The sequence below is a fragment of the Podarcis raffonei genome, chromosome 11, assembly GCF_027172205.1.
Source record: "Podarcis raffonei isolate rPodRaf1 chromosome 11, rPodRaf1.pri, whole genome shotgun sequence".
In the NCBI taxonomy this organism is placed as follows: domain Eukaryota; kingdom Metazoa; phylum Chordata; class Lepidosauria; order Squamata; family Lacertidae; genus Podarcis; species Podarcis raffonei.
In genome coordinates, this window is record NC_070612.1 from 64,740,271 (window position 1) to 64,754,624 (window position 14,354).

Consider the following 14,354-nt stretch of genomic DNA (forward strand, 5'->3'; position numbering starts at 1 on the left):
TATTTCCTTGACATCTGATGGGAGGGCGTTCCACAGAGCAGGCACCACCACCGAGAAGGCCCTCTGCCTGGTTCCCTGTAACCTCACTTCTTTCAGCGAGGGAACCGCCAGAAGGCCCTCAAAGCTGGACCTCCGTGTCCGGGCTGAACGATGCGGGTGGAAATGCTCCTTCAGGTATACTGGGCCAAAGCCGTTTAGGGCTTTAAAGGTCAACACCAACACTTTGAATTGTGCTTGGAAACATACTGGGAGCCAATGTAGGTGTTTCAGAACCAGTGTTATATGGTCTCGGCTGCCACTCCCAGTCACCAGTCCAGCTGTCATATTCTGGATTAATTGCAGTTTCTGGGTCACCTTCAAAAGTAGCCCCACATAGAGTGCATTGCAGTAGTCCAAGCGAGAGATAACCAGAGCATGCACCACTCTGGCGAGACTGCCTGCGGGCAGGTAGGGTCTCAGCCTGCATACCAGATGGAGCTGGTAGACAGCTGCCCTGGACACAGAATTGACCTGCACCTTCATGGACAGCTGGGAGCCCAAAATGACTCCCAGGCTGCGCATGTGGTCCTTCAGGGGCACAGTTACCCCATTCAGGACCAGGGAGTCCCACACACCTGCCCACTCCATCCCCCAAAAACAGTATTTCTGCCTTGTCAGGATTCAACCTCAATCTGTTAGCCGCCATCCATCCTCCAACCGCCTCCAGACACTCACACAGGATCTTCACCGCCTTCACTGGTTCTGATTTAAAAGAGAGGTAGAGCTGGGTATCATCCGCATACTGATGAACACCAAGCCCAAACCCCCTGATGATCTCTCCCAGCAGCTGCATGTAGATGTTGAAAAGCATGGGGGAGAGAACAAAACCCTGAGGCACCCCACAAGTGAGAGCCCAGGGGTCTGAACACCACTTTCTGGACACGGCAGAAGGAGCAGAACCACTATATAACAGTGTCCCCAGCTCCCAGCCCCTCAAAACGGTCCAGAATGATGTTATGGTCGATGGTATCAAAGGCCACTGAGAGATCCAGCAAAATATGGGTTGTTGTCATTCTTGTTTGTGTAGTGGGATTAAAAACAACAGTACCCAAAAAAGTGAGAAACATGCCAAAGTAGTAAGTGGAAAGTTGTGCTACAAAATGCCAACTAGGCTTTGGACAACTTGGAGATGAGAGAGAGAGAGAGAGAGAGAGAGAGAGAGAGAGAGAATCTCAAAATGTGGACATATTAAGATCAATCTGAACTTATCTAAGGCGTCTGCTGCTTTGGGTTTTCAATGGAGGAATGTTTCGCAATCATTCTCCCCAGTACTATTGAAACCTCAGATTTAAGCTCTATTTTTTCATGTATTGTGGAGGCTTTAAGAATGACTTTTTCAGGAATGCTCACACTTGAATATACCTGATAAAGAATCAACTGAATACACACATACAGAATAATTTGACGCCTGGATTTCAATCTTGAATTAATTTTCAAATATGACTGTATCCAATTTGGCTGACCCCCTCACATAAGGGTGGGGAGAACGGAAGGTGATTCCGCTGCCTTTTCCAGAGCCTGGCCAGGCTCTCAATTGAAGTTTGTTTTGTTGTTTCAAGTACCTTCCCGCCTACTAGAAATAATAACCCAAACTGAACTAAATCTATTCGGGGGGGGGCATTAAGTGGTGATGTCAGGGGAGTAGGACGACTTTGGATCCAAGCTATTTCCAAAGCCCCCCCCCCCCGACATTCTCAGAACATCCCCTTCAGCCTGACTAACACTGGCAGGGCCATCAGGTATTCTTGCGGCAGCCCAGAGCGGGCGCCAGATTTTCATCTTGTGTCAGAAAGGGAGCTCCAATATATCCTATGATCCCAGAGACAGCCTTCCAAGGATCACAGACTGGGAATGACAAACTTATTCCACCCTTTCCAGTTTTGTTTGTCTTGGACAAACTTTACATCTCATTTTCACAAAGACAAAATTAATGTCTGAGGAAATCTGCTGACCAAGATAATATCAAACAACTGAAAATGTTTCTCATCCCATTTTGAACATGAGTATCATGGTAGTTTTATTTGCATTTTTCTCATATTTAAAGAATCTAAATATTGAGTTAAGTTTCCTAGTTTAGTCATGCACAATGATTCAAGTAGCAAAGATGTAATGAATCGTTTCCAATATAAATTTATTATACAAAAAATAGTTTGGTAGCTTTTTTCCAGAAGATTTTTTTTTTTACATAAAAAGGTTTACAGGGTTAAAATTTAAGCATATCCTATCTTTTAAGTATAGTTCATTGTACAAAATGAGAACCACCAATTAAACAAATAGTTTCTGATTAGACAAAGAAAAAAACCACACTGGATATTTTATATTCTTGGCAAGTGTCTGAAACCTCTCATCCTCTCCCACAGCACAATTAAATTAAGATAGTACCTTAGCAGCAATTGTGAAGTACTTTTATAGTTGAGCATCTTGCATTAATTCCATACATCACATCTTTAAAAAGCTTGCATAGTCTCTTTTAGCTCAAAACCATGGGCAGTGAAAACAGTTATATTTTCCTGCTGAACACATTTGGTGAAATCTTTACCAGTTCACCAAAAACTGCCAAAGCTATGTCTGAACATTTAAAAGACATATAAAAAGAATTTAAATACAGCAAAGCTACAAAGCTGTGAAAGACTACATGGGTGTTTCCCTCACAAATTCACTTCCAAAGCAGGCTGAAAGGTGGCCAATATTAAAAGTGCTTGCAGAGGACAATGACCTGTAAGGTAGAAGGAAGTATACACTATACTCATGTAAGTCTCTTCAAGAGAGTTGTGCATTTAAGTAAATAAATAAAATAAAAATAAATAAAAGTTATTTGGACTTTTCCAACTAATTTTGATCAAGTTTCAAAAGGCACCTGGAAGACCTTTATGAACACAGAAATCGCAGCCGTCTCCTATGGAAGCACTTCAGGCTGAACTTGTTCGATTCTAGCATAGAAGATCCATTGTAGACCAACAGCACTGACATCCTCTGTGCATAAGTGAGGTTCTGCAGGAGCTGTCAACAAATCAAGAAAGAAGGCTCCATTACAAAGAGTCTGTCCATTGCCAATCACATTTGTTTCTTAGTCAATATACACCAGTACTTTCCACATCAGCCATAGTCCGTTCCTCAGGAACAAAATGCTATTTTACTTTCTCCTTTTTGGCACATATGCATTTTGGTAGTTATATATTAACACTGCATTTTAACGTTTCAGACCTTAAAACATAATAATCACAATGGGTTGGAGCCAAAGGTTTCCTTTTTATCAAAAGAAGTCCTTCCATAGGCAAACTCCCTCTGCCAAAGGAAGAGAATCTCTGGATCCTAGTCCAGCATAATTAAATGCTTGCCAAAATGAAAATACTAACTTTCCCCCTTAATTTGCAGGGTTAGGATCCCCCTCAGGGGGAAATTCCATGGGGCCAGCGCCAAAATTGGAGGACCTGCTTCAACCTCCTTTATTTGATATTATAAAGAGATGGAATTAAATCAGAGCTGCCTACAAGTCTCAAAGAACAGAAGCATTCAAAGGGTTATGATGCTGCTTCCCGTATGAAAATCCCCAAGCATAAAGGATTTTATAAAACCATACCTATGCACTGGATTGCACTTGGGATGTCAATGAATAGACTGATTTAAAACAGGTTTTAGATGTTCTGGAAAATGTTCCCATCAATATTATGCATCATCAGGAGGTTTGGGCTGGGTGTTCATCAGTATGCGGATGATATCCAGCTCTACCTCTTTTTCAAATCAGAACCAGGGAAGTTATTGAAGGTCCTGTGTGAGTATCTGGAGGCGATTGGAGGACGGATGGCGGCTAACAGATTGAGGTTGAACCCTGATAAGACAGAAGTACAGTGGTGCCCCGCAAGACGAATGGCTCGCAAGACGGAAAACTCGCTAGACGAAAGGGTTTTCCAGTTTTTTTTTTGTTCTTTTTAAAAAAAGATATTTATTAAAGTTTCCAATTTTTTATACAAACAAAAAACAAACAAAAAGATTAAAAAAACATATAGTTCAAAAAACATACTTTTCAATAACATATTTCTCTGACCTCCTCATACCTCCCCTTCTTGTATTCCATTTCAGGTTATTTGTTCAGCAAATCCCTAACTTAAAGCATTACAGCTTATAATATCACCTTATTTTCTATCCAAACCCTTTTTTTCATCCATGTTCCTTTATATCATTACAGCTAGAAACCACTCAATTTCAATCCAACATCATTCAGCATTCCTTAATTTTACAATATTTCTGTAGATAGTCCTTAAATTTTTTCCAGTCTTCTTCTGCCGACTCTTCTCCCTGGTCACGGATTCTGCTCGTCATTTCTGCCAATCCCATACAGTCAATCAGTTTCATCTGCCATTCTTCCAGAGTGGGTAGATCTTGCGTCTTCCAATACTTTGTGATGAGTATTCTTGCTGCTGTTGTAGCATACATGAAAAAGTTCTGTCCTTCTTTGGCACCACTTGGCCGGCCATGCCCAAGAGAAAGGCCTCTGGTTTCTTCAAGAAGGTATATTTAAATACCTTTTTCAATTCATTATGTATCATTTCCCAGAAAGCCTTAATCCTGGGGCACGTCCACCAAAGGTGAAATAATGTACCTTCATTTTCCTTAAATTTCCAACATTTATTGTCAGGCAAATGGTAGATTTTTGCAAGCTTGACTGGGGTCATGTACCACCTGTATATCATTTTCATAATATTCTCTCTTAAGGCATTACATGCCGTAAATTTAATCCCGGTGGTCCACAGCTGTTCCCAGTCAGCAAACATAATATTATGTCCAACGTCTTGTGCCCATTTAATCATTACAGATTTAACCATTTCATCCTGAGTATTCCATTTCAACAGCAAGTTATACATTTTTGACAAAGTCTTAGTTTTGGATTCTAACAATTCTGTTTCCAATTTAGATTTTTCCACCTGGAAGCCAACTTTCTTATCTAAATTGTAAACCTCCATTATCTGGTAATAATGAAGCCAATCTCGCACTTTATCTTTCAGTTTCTCAAAACTCTGCAATTTCAGTCTGTCCCCTTCTTGTTCCAAAATTTCCCAGTATTTTGGCCATTTGGCCTCCATGTTAAGTCTTCTCTGAGCCTTAGCCTCCATTGGAGACAACCACCTTGGAGTTTTATTTTCCAATAGATCCTTATATCTAGTCCAAACGTTAAACAGCGCTCTCCTGACAATATGGTTTTTGAAAGCTTTGTGTGCTTTAACCTTGTCGTACCACAAATATGCATGCCACCCAAATACATTGTTAAAACCTTCAAGATCCAAAATGTCTGTATTCTCAAGAAGCAGCCAGTCTTTCAACCAGCAGAATGCTGCTGATTCATAATAAAGTTTAAAGTCTGGCAGGGCAAATCCACCTCTTTCCTTTATATCAGTTAGTATCTTAAATTTTATTCTAGGCTTCTTGCCCTGCCAGACAAATTTAGAAATGTCTTTCTGCCACTTCTTGAAACAGTCCATTTTGTCCAAAATTTGCAATGTTTGAAACAAAAACAACATTCTAGGCAATACATTCATCTTTATAGCTGCAATTCGACCCAACAAGGAAAGCTTCAAATTTGTCAGATGAAATAAATTCTTGTCCCAATCTCTTATTAATAAGCAACTTCCTGTGTAGCCTCATTACATGTGTTTCCTGTAGACAGATCAAATCCAATTGTTCTTTTCTTAATATATGAAAAACACTTTTTCTCTTTCGAGGGGAATTCAGTCCATTACAATTCCAACTTAGAAGTTGCAGAGCAATAGTGAATTACTTACTCCTCCCACCAACTGCACCAAGTTGTTGTTCTTCTTCTGTCGGTGATGTATCTTTCCCCGGTTCAGGAAGTCCAAATGATAAGTTTGCTATGTCTCGAATTCCTTCTGATGCGGTTGGCTCCTCTCCAGCTTCCACCCCCTTCTGTAGATTCTCCTCGTGGCCATTCAAAAATTTGTCTTTATCCTCCACTGTCCTTATTCTTATTTTCCTTCCTTTAAATTTGAAAGATAGGCCTTGGGGAAATTCCCATCTGAAGAGAATTCTATTTCTTTTCAATAGGTCCACCAGATCTCTGTAGTGGGCCCTAACATCCAGTATAAGTTTAGGTATATCCCTGAAAATCTCCACAAGAGAATCTTCAATTTCCAAAGATCTTTGATACTGTAGATTCAAAATTTTATCTCTTTCTTCTTTTGATCTTAAAGTGATCAGACAGTCCCTTGCTCTATTCTTTCTTTGTCTTCTGCCAATCCTAAATGCACTCACTATCTTGAATTCTTCCTTCCCCAGGTCTTTTTGCCAAAAGTCTGTAAATTCCTTTATAAGATAGTCCACCAAATTGTCCTGCTCCTTTTCCGGTACTGCCCTGAGTCTTAAGTTCCTCTCTTTCCCTTGGAGTTCGATCATAGACAAGGTCAAGTCATAGTCCTCAAGTTTCTTGTATACCGGTGGTATCTTCTCCTGGACAGCAGTTGCAATCTCCTTCGCTTCCTCAGCTAATTTCCGAGTCGAGGCTGATTCCTCTAATAACTTCTCAATAGACTGTGTATTAGAGTTCACCTTCTTTCCCAGTTCAATTATACTTGTTTGTTTGTTTGTTTTTTACTAATCTTTTTATTGATATTTTGGAAACGACATCAAACAATACAAAAAAGAAAAAAGACTGAAAAGAAGAAAAGCAAACAAACAAACAAACAACAACAACGCCTATAAACATAAAACAAACAAACCAACATAACATCACTCAATTGACTTCCTTCCATCTCAGTTTAGGCAAAATAAACTCATAGCTTATCTGCAGATTGTATTATATCAGCTCTTTACATCGCAGGTTTTAGATTCCGCCCACTGTGATTTTGGTAATACCTAGATTGATTTCAATGTAACTTACAAATTTACTCCAGTCGTTCGTAAACTTAACCATTTTTTGATGCCTAATTTTTTGTGACATTCTAGCTAATTCTATATACTCATATAATTTCATTTGCCATTCTCTAATGGTGGGGATATTGGAAGTTTTCCAGTTTTGCGCTAACAAAATCCTGGCGGCCACCATTGCATATTGAAAGAATGTTTGGTCTTCATTTTTGATCTCCTCTCCGATCATACCTAAAAGGAACGCTTCAGTTCAATTATACTTGTAGTGTTCAGATCAATTTTTGCTGAGGCCTCAGCTACTTGTTTGTTTGTCTCTGCAACCTGTTTGGCTAGATTTTCCAGTGATGCATTAATTTTACTAAGTGCCTGAGCCAATGGATCTTGTGATGACATAGCCTTTAGCCTTTGTTGTGAAGCCACAGCTCCTGCTGAACTTACTGCTCCGGATGTTGAGGCCCTTCTCTGCTGAGCAATATCTATTTTGTATTGTTTTCCAGACCTGAGCGTCTTTTCTTCCGTCTGTTCTATCTTGCCCTTCTCATCTGCCATAGCACTCCCATAAACAGCCCAAGGTCAGTCTCACGCCTAGTCACTTTGTTTTGGAAAGGAATTTTCCAGGCTCAGTTGTTTAGTGGCTTGGTGCTTGCTACAACATAATCTCCTCTAGGGGGACACACTTCCAATTTCAGTTGCAACAAATATAGTCCTAGTAGCTCCCCTTTGTTCTCTAAGTATACACAATTTCAATCAAAAGTTACTTTTATATCCAAATCCGTTCTAAAAGCAGTTGTATCCTTTCACAAAGTATCAATATTCTTTGCCCTTAGCACTTTGACAGCTGTCAAATGCAGTCCGTTCCCAGATTTTAGAGGCAGCAGGTAAAACTTTGCTTCTCACTGTCTTTGCAGGAAACTAATGCTCCAAATTCACCCCTCCACCCCTGCTAAGAGGAGGGGGATCCTTCTTTTTTGGTGGTGGATTTAAGGTCTTTAAAAAACGTCTTCCAAAGTTACTGCTTTGCAATCTCTTTGCTTTACTCCATCTACAAGCCGGGAGAAGCAGACTTCCTGTTTATACTTCTCCCGTTTCGGTACCAAATTTGATTCGTTGTTTTTTTTAAAAATTGGCTTCTTACCCCTACTCACGGGTAGTTGCTTTCAGTTCCAATTGTCCAGAAAGGAATCGGCGCTCTCCGACAATGGCTTGCGGCTTCACCCCGCGAAGAGGGTAGACGACTCTCAGCTCCGCGCCGCTCACCCCCGCTCCGTTCAGAAGCCTTTAAAAAGGCTCCCTTGCAGTCGGGGGGGCGCATATGGAGCCCGCCGAGTCTCCAAACTCACAGGCTTCACCGCCTGTGATTTCTTCGGGTCTCCGCTTCGCCGCAGCGGCTAGACCCAAGCTTCGCAGAGCCGGTTCCCTCCGGAGCTCAGAGGGAACCCGCCATTAATCGCTGGCGCCGACCGGAAGTCTGGGGTTTTCCATTTTTTGAGCTGCTTCGCAAGACGAATTTCCCTATGGGCTTGCTTCGCAAGACGAAAACGTCTTGCAAGTTTGTTTCCTTTTTCTTAACACCGTTAATACAGTTGCGACTTGACTTCGAGGAGCAACTCATAGAACGCAGCGTACATAGTAGCCTTTTTTGAGGTTTTTAAAGACTTTGGTGATTTTTGAAGCTTTTCCAAAACTTCTTTTGCAGCCATTTGGTAAGTTAAGCTTTTAAAACTTTTTTGGGGGGGTTTGGATTTTGGATTGGGGTGTTTGGAATTCAAGGACTTGGTGTTGGGGAGGGGTTTGCAAGAATCTGGAAGCTTGTGCGTTTTTTTTCCTGCATTTTTATGATTTTTTGTGACCATTGGGGCACTCTGCCGTTTTTTTAAAAAAATTCTGGATTTGAATTTTGAAATGCTCTTTACAGTATGTGTGACTTTAAAGAGCACTTAATAAACTCTTGTTGTACCAAATTTGGGTTTGTTTGGACTTTTTTTGACCATAGGAACGCATTAATTGATTTTAAATGCATTCCTATGGGATTTCGTGCTTCGCAAGACGAAAAATTCGCTAGACGAAAAAATTCGCGGAACGAATTAATTTCGTCTTGCGAGGCACCACTGTACTGTTTTGGGGGGACAGGGGGCGGGCTGGTGTGGAGGACTCCCTGGTCCTGAATGGGGTAACTGTGCCCCTGAATGACCAGGTGCGCAGCCTGGGAGTCATTTTGGACTCCCAGCTGTCCATGGAGGTGCAGGTCAATTCTGTGTCCAGGGCAGCTGTCTACCAGCTACATCTGGTACACAGGCTGAGACCCTCCCTGCCCGCAGACTGTCTTACCAAAGTGGTGCATGCTCTAGTTATCTCCCGCTTGAACTACTGCAATGTGCTCTATGTGGGGCTACTTTTGAAGGTGACCCAGAAACTGCAATTAATCCAGAATGCGGCAGCTAGACTAGTGACTGGGAGTGGCAGCCGAGACCATATAACACTGGTCCTGAAACACCTACATTGGTTCCCAGTATGTTTCCGAGCACAATTCAAAGTGTTGGTGCTGACCTTTAAAGCCCTAAACGGCCTTGGCCCAGTATACCTGAAGGTTATACCCATATCGTTCAGCCCAGACACAGAGGTCCAACTTTGAGGGCCTTCTGGCGGTTCCCTCACTGCAAGAAGTGAGGTTACAGGGAACCAGGCAGAGGGCCTTCTCGGTGGTGGTGCCTGCTCTGTGGAACGCCCTCCCATCAGATGTCAAGGAAATAAACAACTACCTGACTTTTAGAAGACATCTGAAGGCAGCCCTGTTTAGGAAGTTTTTAGTGTTTGATTCTATTTTTAATATTCAGTTGGAAGCCGCCCAGAGTGGCTGGGGAAACCCAGCCAGATGGGTGGGGTATAAATAATAAATTGTTGTTGTTGTTTGAATAAAGAATTGTAAATAACGTAGAGTGATAGCCAACTAAGTCATACTCAGACGTACTTTAAGGCTACTGATTTTCATGGGTCTACTCAGAGTATCACTACTCTGTTACGCATAGCACCCACATAAGTACGCACCTTTGGTGTAATAAGGAAGTACTGAGAAGTGCTCGCTTTGCAAGCCGTTTCAACCACCACATCAAAGACTCTCCTTTCATTAACTGGGTCCATTCCCTGCAAAAGAAATAAACATGTTAACATTTTCTCTCCTGCTAATGAATACAGTATACCCTTTCATGTGCTGGCATATGTACCTGATTTATTTCATCCACCACTCTGAAGGGGCATCTGTTGAGTTCCTGCAAAGCCATCAGGTACAGCATCGTCGAAACACTTCTCTCCCCTCCACTCTGATGGTGTGGAGTCAGTTCGTGAAGTTGGGTGCTACTGCGAAACTTGACTCTAATCCGAATCCCGTATTTGTCATATTCCTCCTGTCATAACAGGATAGCAGTGTAAGAGATCTGCAAGTTGGCACATAAGGTAAAGGTAGACCCCTGACCATTAGGTCCAGCCGTGACCGACTCTGGGGTTGTGGCGCTCATCTCACTTCCAGGTCATGTGGCCAGCATGACTAAGCCGCTTCTGGCGAACCAGAGCAGCGCATGGAAACACCGTTCGCCTTCCCGCCAGAGCGGTACCTATTTATCTACTTGCACTTTCGACGTGCTTTCGAACTGCTAGGTTGGCGGGAGCAGGGACCGAGCAACGGGAGCTCATCCCGTTGCGGGGATTCGAACCGCCGACCTTCTGATCGGCAAGTCCTAGGCTCTGTGGTTTAACCTACAGTGCCACCCATGACCCTAAGTTGGCACATAGTCATGTACAATAAATCAAAGAGAGAAAATGCTGCTATCACATCAAATCAAAGCTTATTTGCTTTCATTTCCCATCTTCTTGGCACTCAGTGCCATACATTTATTCCTGTCTCCAGGAGGCAGAGAAGTATGGTAGATGTAACTATGGTTTGTCATTCAGACAGCATACCAAACCACAATTAATACCAACTCCCCCCCCCCCAACTAACTAAATCATGGACCGGAGTCTTGTTTCAGCTTTGTCTAACAACACAATCCCAATCCCAACTATGCTCCAGTGCTAGCATGAAAAAACACAAGCACACTTGCAGCAGTGTCAAACTGAGCCTTAACACAATAGTCCTGTTATGGAAGGGACTGCTTTTCCACTCAACAGGCAGGAAGGGGCACTTGCACAACATCTTTTCCAGACCATTTGGAAGCCAAAGGCTGTGCTCACACAGCAGCACAAACCAGCACTAACATTTTGTAATAGCAAATAGGCACTTCCCTTCTGCTCCCCAACTGCTAAATTGTGACTAGCAAAATACTTGCCAATTATGATACATGGAAGGTGGTGGATGCAGGGCCAACACACACACACACACACACACACACACACGGTTTGTGTGCATGTGTAATGCATTTCTATGTGGTTGCAGGGATTTCCATTAGTGAGACTCGGGCCAGAAGGCAGGCTTTACCTCCCCACAGGAGACTCCCAAAACACAGCACTTCACTTATCCCCATAGGAGTGCAAGCGAGAAAGGAAGACTATTGAGGTTAAACTGCCCCTGCTGTTTTCTGGTCTGAGTTGATGGTCTGATTTCTCCTTCTCAGTTGTATCCTACACAAGGTATCCTACATATGCTCAATCCAAACCAAGCATTGTCAATGTGTTCTCTGGGGCTGACTCCAAAGTGAGCATGTTCTGCCCCTTTTATCTAAATAAACCTACTCAAGGTCTCAATTCCTAGTGCAGAGCACTGGGAACTACTTTTTATGTATTTGGAGTGTTTAGATGCTTCAAACTGAAAACACTTAAATAAAACTTATAGAACTGCTTGGCAGGGTTTGGTATAGAACATTATTGTTAATGCCAGTCTCGAAACAAAACAGTTTATACTTTCCAAGAAAGCCTGCTACTACCTTCCGAGAACTGTTTCAAAAGTGACAATATGAGAAAACAACTGGGTATTCCCTATTCTTTAATATAGGTGTGAAGATTCAGATATCCAGATGGAGAGATTTCCTCTTAATCTTAGACAAAATGTAGCACTGATAGTCATACCTCGTTTTCTGTATGTAGGTCCACTTCCCCGGCACACTGCATGGAACTAAAAAAGCCGCTGAACTTTTCATTAATTTGCTCAACTAGCTGTTTCAAAGGGTTTAGCCACTTTTCCTTAGCCTAAAAAGAAAAAAAAAACACTCATGTTAAGAGGAGCAATTTTACAGCAGATACACATCTTTGTACTGCAGCAATCAGGAGGTTAAAGTTTTAAATATGCTATTTATTAATGGTGTCCCTAAACACCATCTGACATATGGGTTAGAAGGTGCATGTGCACCAATGTGCTGCGCCAGTTGTGATCCAGGGACTGGGGGTGGAGGAAATGAAGAGGGGAGGCTACACTGCCAGTCGTCACCCCCCTGTGGAAAACAAGAGCGCCAGGCAGAGGCTGTGCTGTGTTGACACTAGACCTGTGCACTGACTGCCAGCATGTGCAGGGTGTGCATGAATGGATATTCTCATCAAGTTGTCTTGGTTGCTGAAAGCCCCTGTGCAGGTCAAACACAAAGTATGCTCCTCCCAACTTCACTCCCATTGGCCACACAGACCTGCTGATGTGCATGAAGCCACCCCACTGCACATGGAAGCTACTCAGTGGCGACCAGATGCCATGTGCTATCCATGTTACCATGGATGGGTGCTAGGACTGTGCTGCCATGCTATGGCAGTGGGGGGGTGTGGGTGTGGGTGTTCCACAAGTCCTTAGTCCTGTGCTCCAGCTGGCTGAACCTGCCGGCGGCTGTGTGTGCTCGGCTTGTGAGTTCCTTGCCTCCATGTACCACTGCCATTCATATACCTCTTGCAAGGATGGATTTGTAGACTGTACTTATTATGATGATTTATTAGAAGGCCAACAGCTATTTATACACTCCCCTATATTATAATGCCTTATGGAGTGAAAATAATGGCAATAATAACCAATACACATAATACCTGTGAAATATTCTGCCTATAGTCATCCAATTCTTTTGTCTTCTCCTCCAGCTCCACTGTCATCTGTGCTATTTCTTCTGTCCTTTTGTTACATTCCTCAACAACCTGGCAGGAAGACATGACTCTCTTTAAGAGGTGACATCTTCCAAGTGGACAATACAGATGTTTTACAATCCAAATCCAAAGAAAGAAAACTACAAGGCCCATTACTTGTTGAAATAGAAAACAGACACGGAACCTGGTTACACATTCACAATACAAAATACATTTCTAGCTCAAGTGAAAAGAATATGAGGCAACACTGCACTTCTAACTGGGAGAACCTCAAATATTCAATAGCAGCACAGCTGTTTATTTAAAACTGGATCGGCCTCCATCAAATATAAAAATGGGTGGGTGCAGGGCCTGCCTTTTAGGTGCAAAGGGAGCATGAGGGTGGAGAGGTGAACGATTCCGCCTTTCCTCAGCAACCCACAGTACATCACCAGAGACCAAGGGGCATTAACCAAACCAGTCTTATCATTATCATCAATTGTACTTTGAGCCAAAGCTAATTCTCTCCGCCCTCCCCCTGCAATCGCTGTTTTTTTCTTTCCTCTTTTTAAAAAATCAGAAGCAGCCCAGAACACAGTGGTCTCTGACAAAAAAGGCTATTTAGAATTCTAATAGATTCAGAATATGGCATTTGACAACACATTGTTCCTGCTGCTTAGCTTATTATTGTTGTTATTACTAAGCAACGTAGTACAGTGTGGGAGTTAAATCCTGGGGATACATACTGAAGCGCTGAGGCCTGTGAAACAGGAAGCTCTTGATTTCTCCTCATTCAGCAAAGCGTCAATTTCATCCAGTGTGTTTGGAAGAGCAAGGAATGCCTAAAAGAAAGGACCTTGGTATCAGTGCCAACAACCCTGCAAAAACCTCGATTAGGATTTGAATGGAAATTGTTCCTTCATATGTATTCTCTGTCTTCTCCATGCAAAGGACCTACCACTTGCTTGTTCTTCCTGCTTTGGACATAGCCAAAGAAACCTTTTATTATTCTTTTTGACCTCTCTTACAAGCCTGAACTCATTCTGCGCTTTAGCCAGCCTGACCTTCCCCCTACAACTGTTGGCTACTTGTGATTTCCCCTTTCTTCCATTTCTTATACACGCCCTTAATTCTCAGCTCATCTGTAAGCTCCTTATGCAGCCACACCGGTAGCAGGAGTAGCAGGAAGCATTCTATGGGCTGTGCCTTCCAAAGGCTGCCTGGAGTCTTCTAAGGTCTGCAACAACCCAATAATCCCCCCCTTCCACAACACATTTTAAAAGGGTATTGGATGTTAATCAGCCAAAGGCTGATTAAAGAGGAATTAAAGAGGAATGTTTCCGGCTGGCGCCTAAAGTTGTATGATAAAGGTGCCAGCTGAACCTCCCTGGGGAGAGCATTCCACAAATGGGGAG

General features: G+C 42.6%; 1 protein-coding gene across 8 annotated transcripts in view; it reads right to left on the bottom strand.

Annotated features, from left to right (window-relative positions):
* Positions 1-14,354, bottom strand: part of SMC5 (structural maintenance of chromosomes 5) — a 68,398-nt gene that overhangs the window by 14,801 nt on the left and 39,243 nt on the right. For 5 of the 8 annotated variants that reach the window (XM_053408767.1, XM_053408772.1, XM_053408771.1 and 2 more), the window contains 6 exons: positions 13,686-13,781; positions 12,907-13,011; positions 11,971-12,090; positions 10,137-10,316; positions 9,961-10,056; positions 2,154-3,039 (listed from right to left, as the gene is read on the bottom strand). In XM_053408767.1, coding sequence (XP_053264742.1) covers positions 2,908-3,039; positions 9,961-10,056; positions 10,137-10,316; positions 11,971-12,090; positions 12,907-13,011; positions 13,686-13,781 — 729 coding nt within the window. In that variant the 3' untranslated portion in view covers positions 2,154-2,907. Of the gene's footprint in view, positions 1-2,153; positions 3,040-9,960; positions 10,057-10,136; positions 10,317-11,970; positions 12,091-12,906; positions 13,012-13,685; positions 13,782-14,354 lie in introns of those variants that run through there. The other 3 variants (XR_008332783.1, XM_053408768.1, XM_053408770.1) reach the window with 1 other exon arrangement.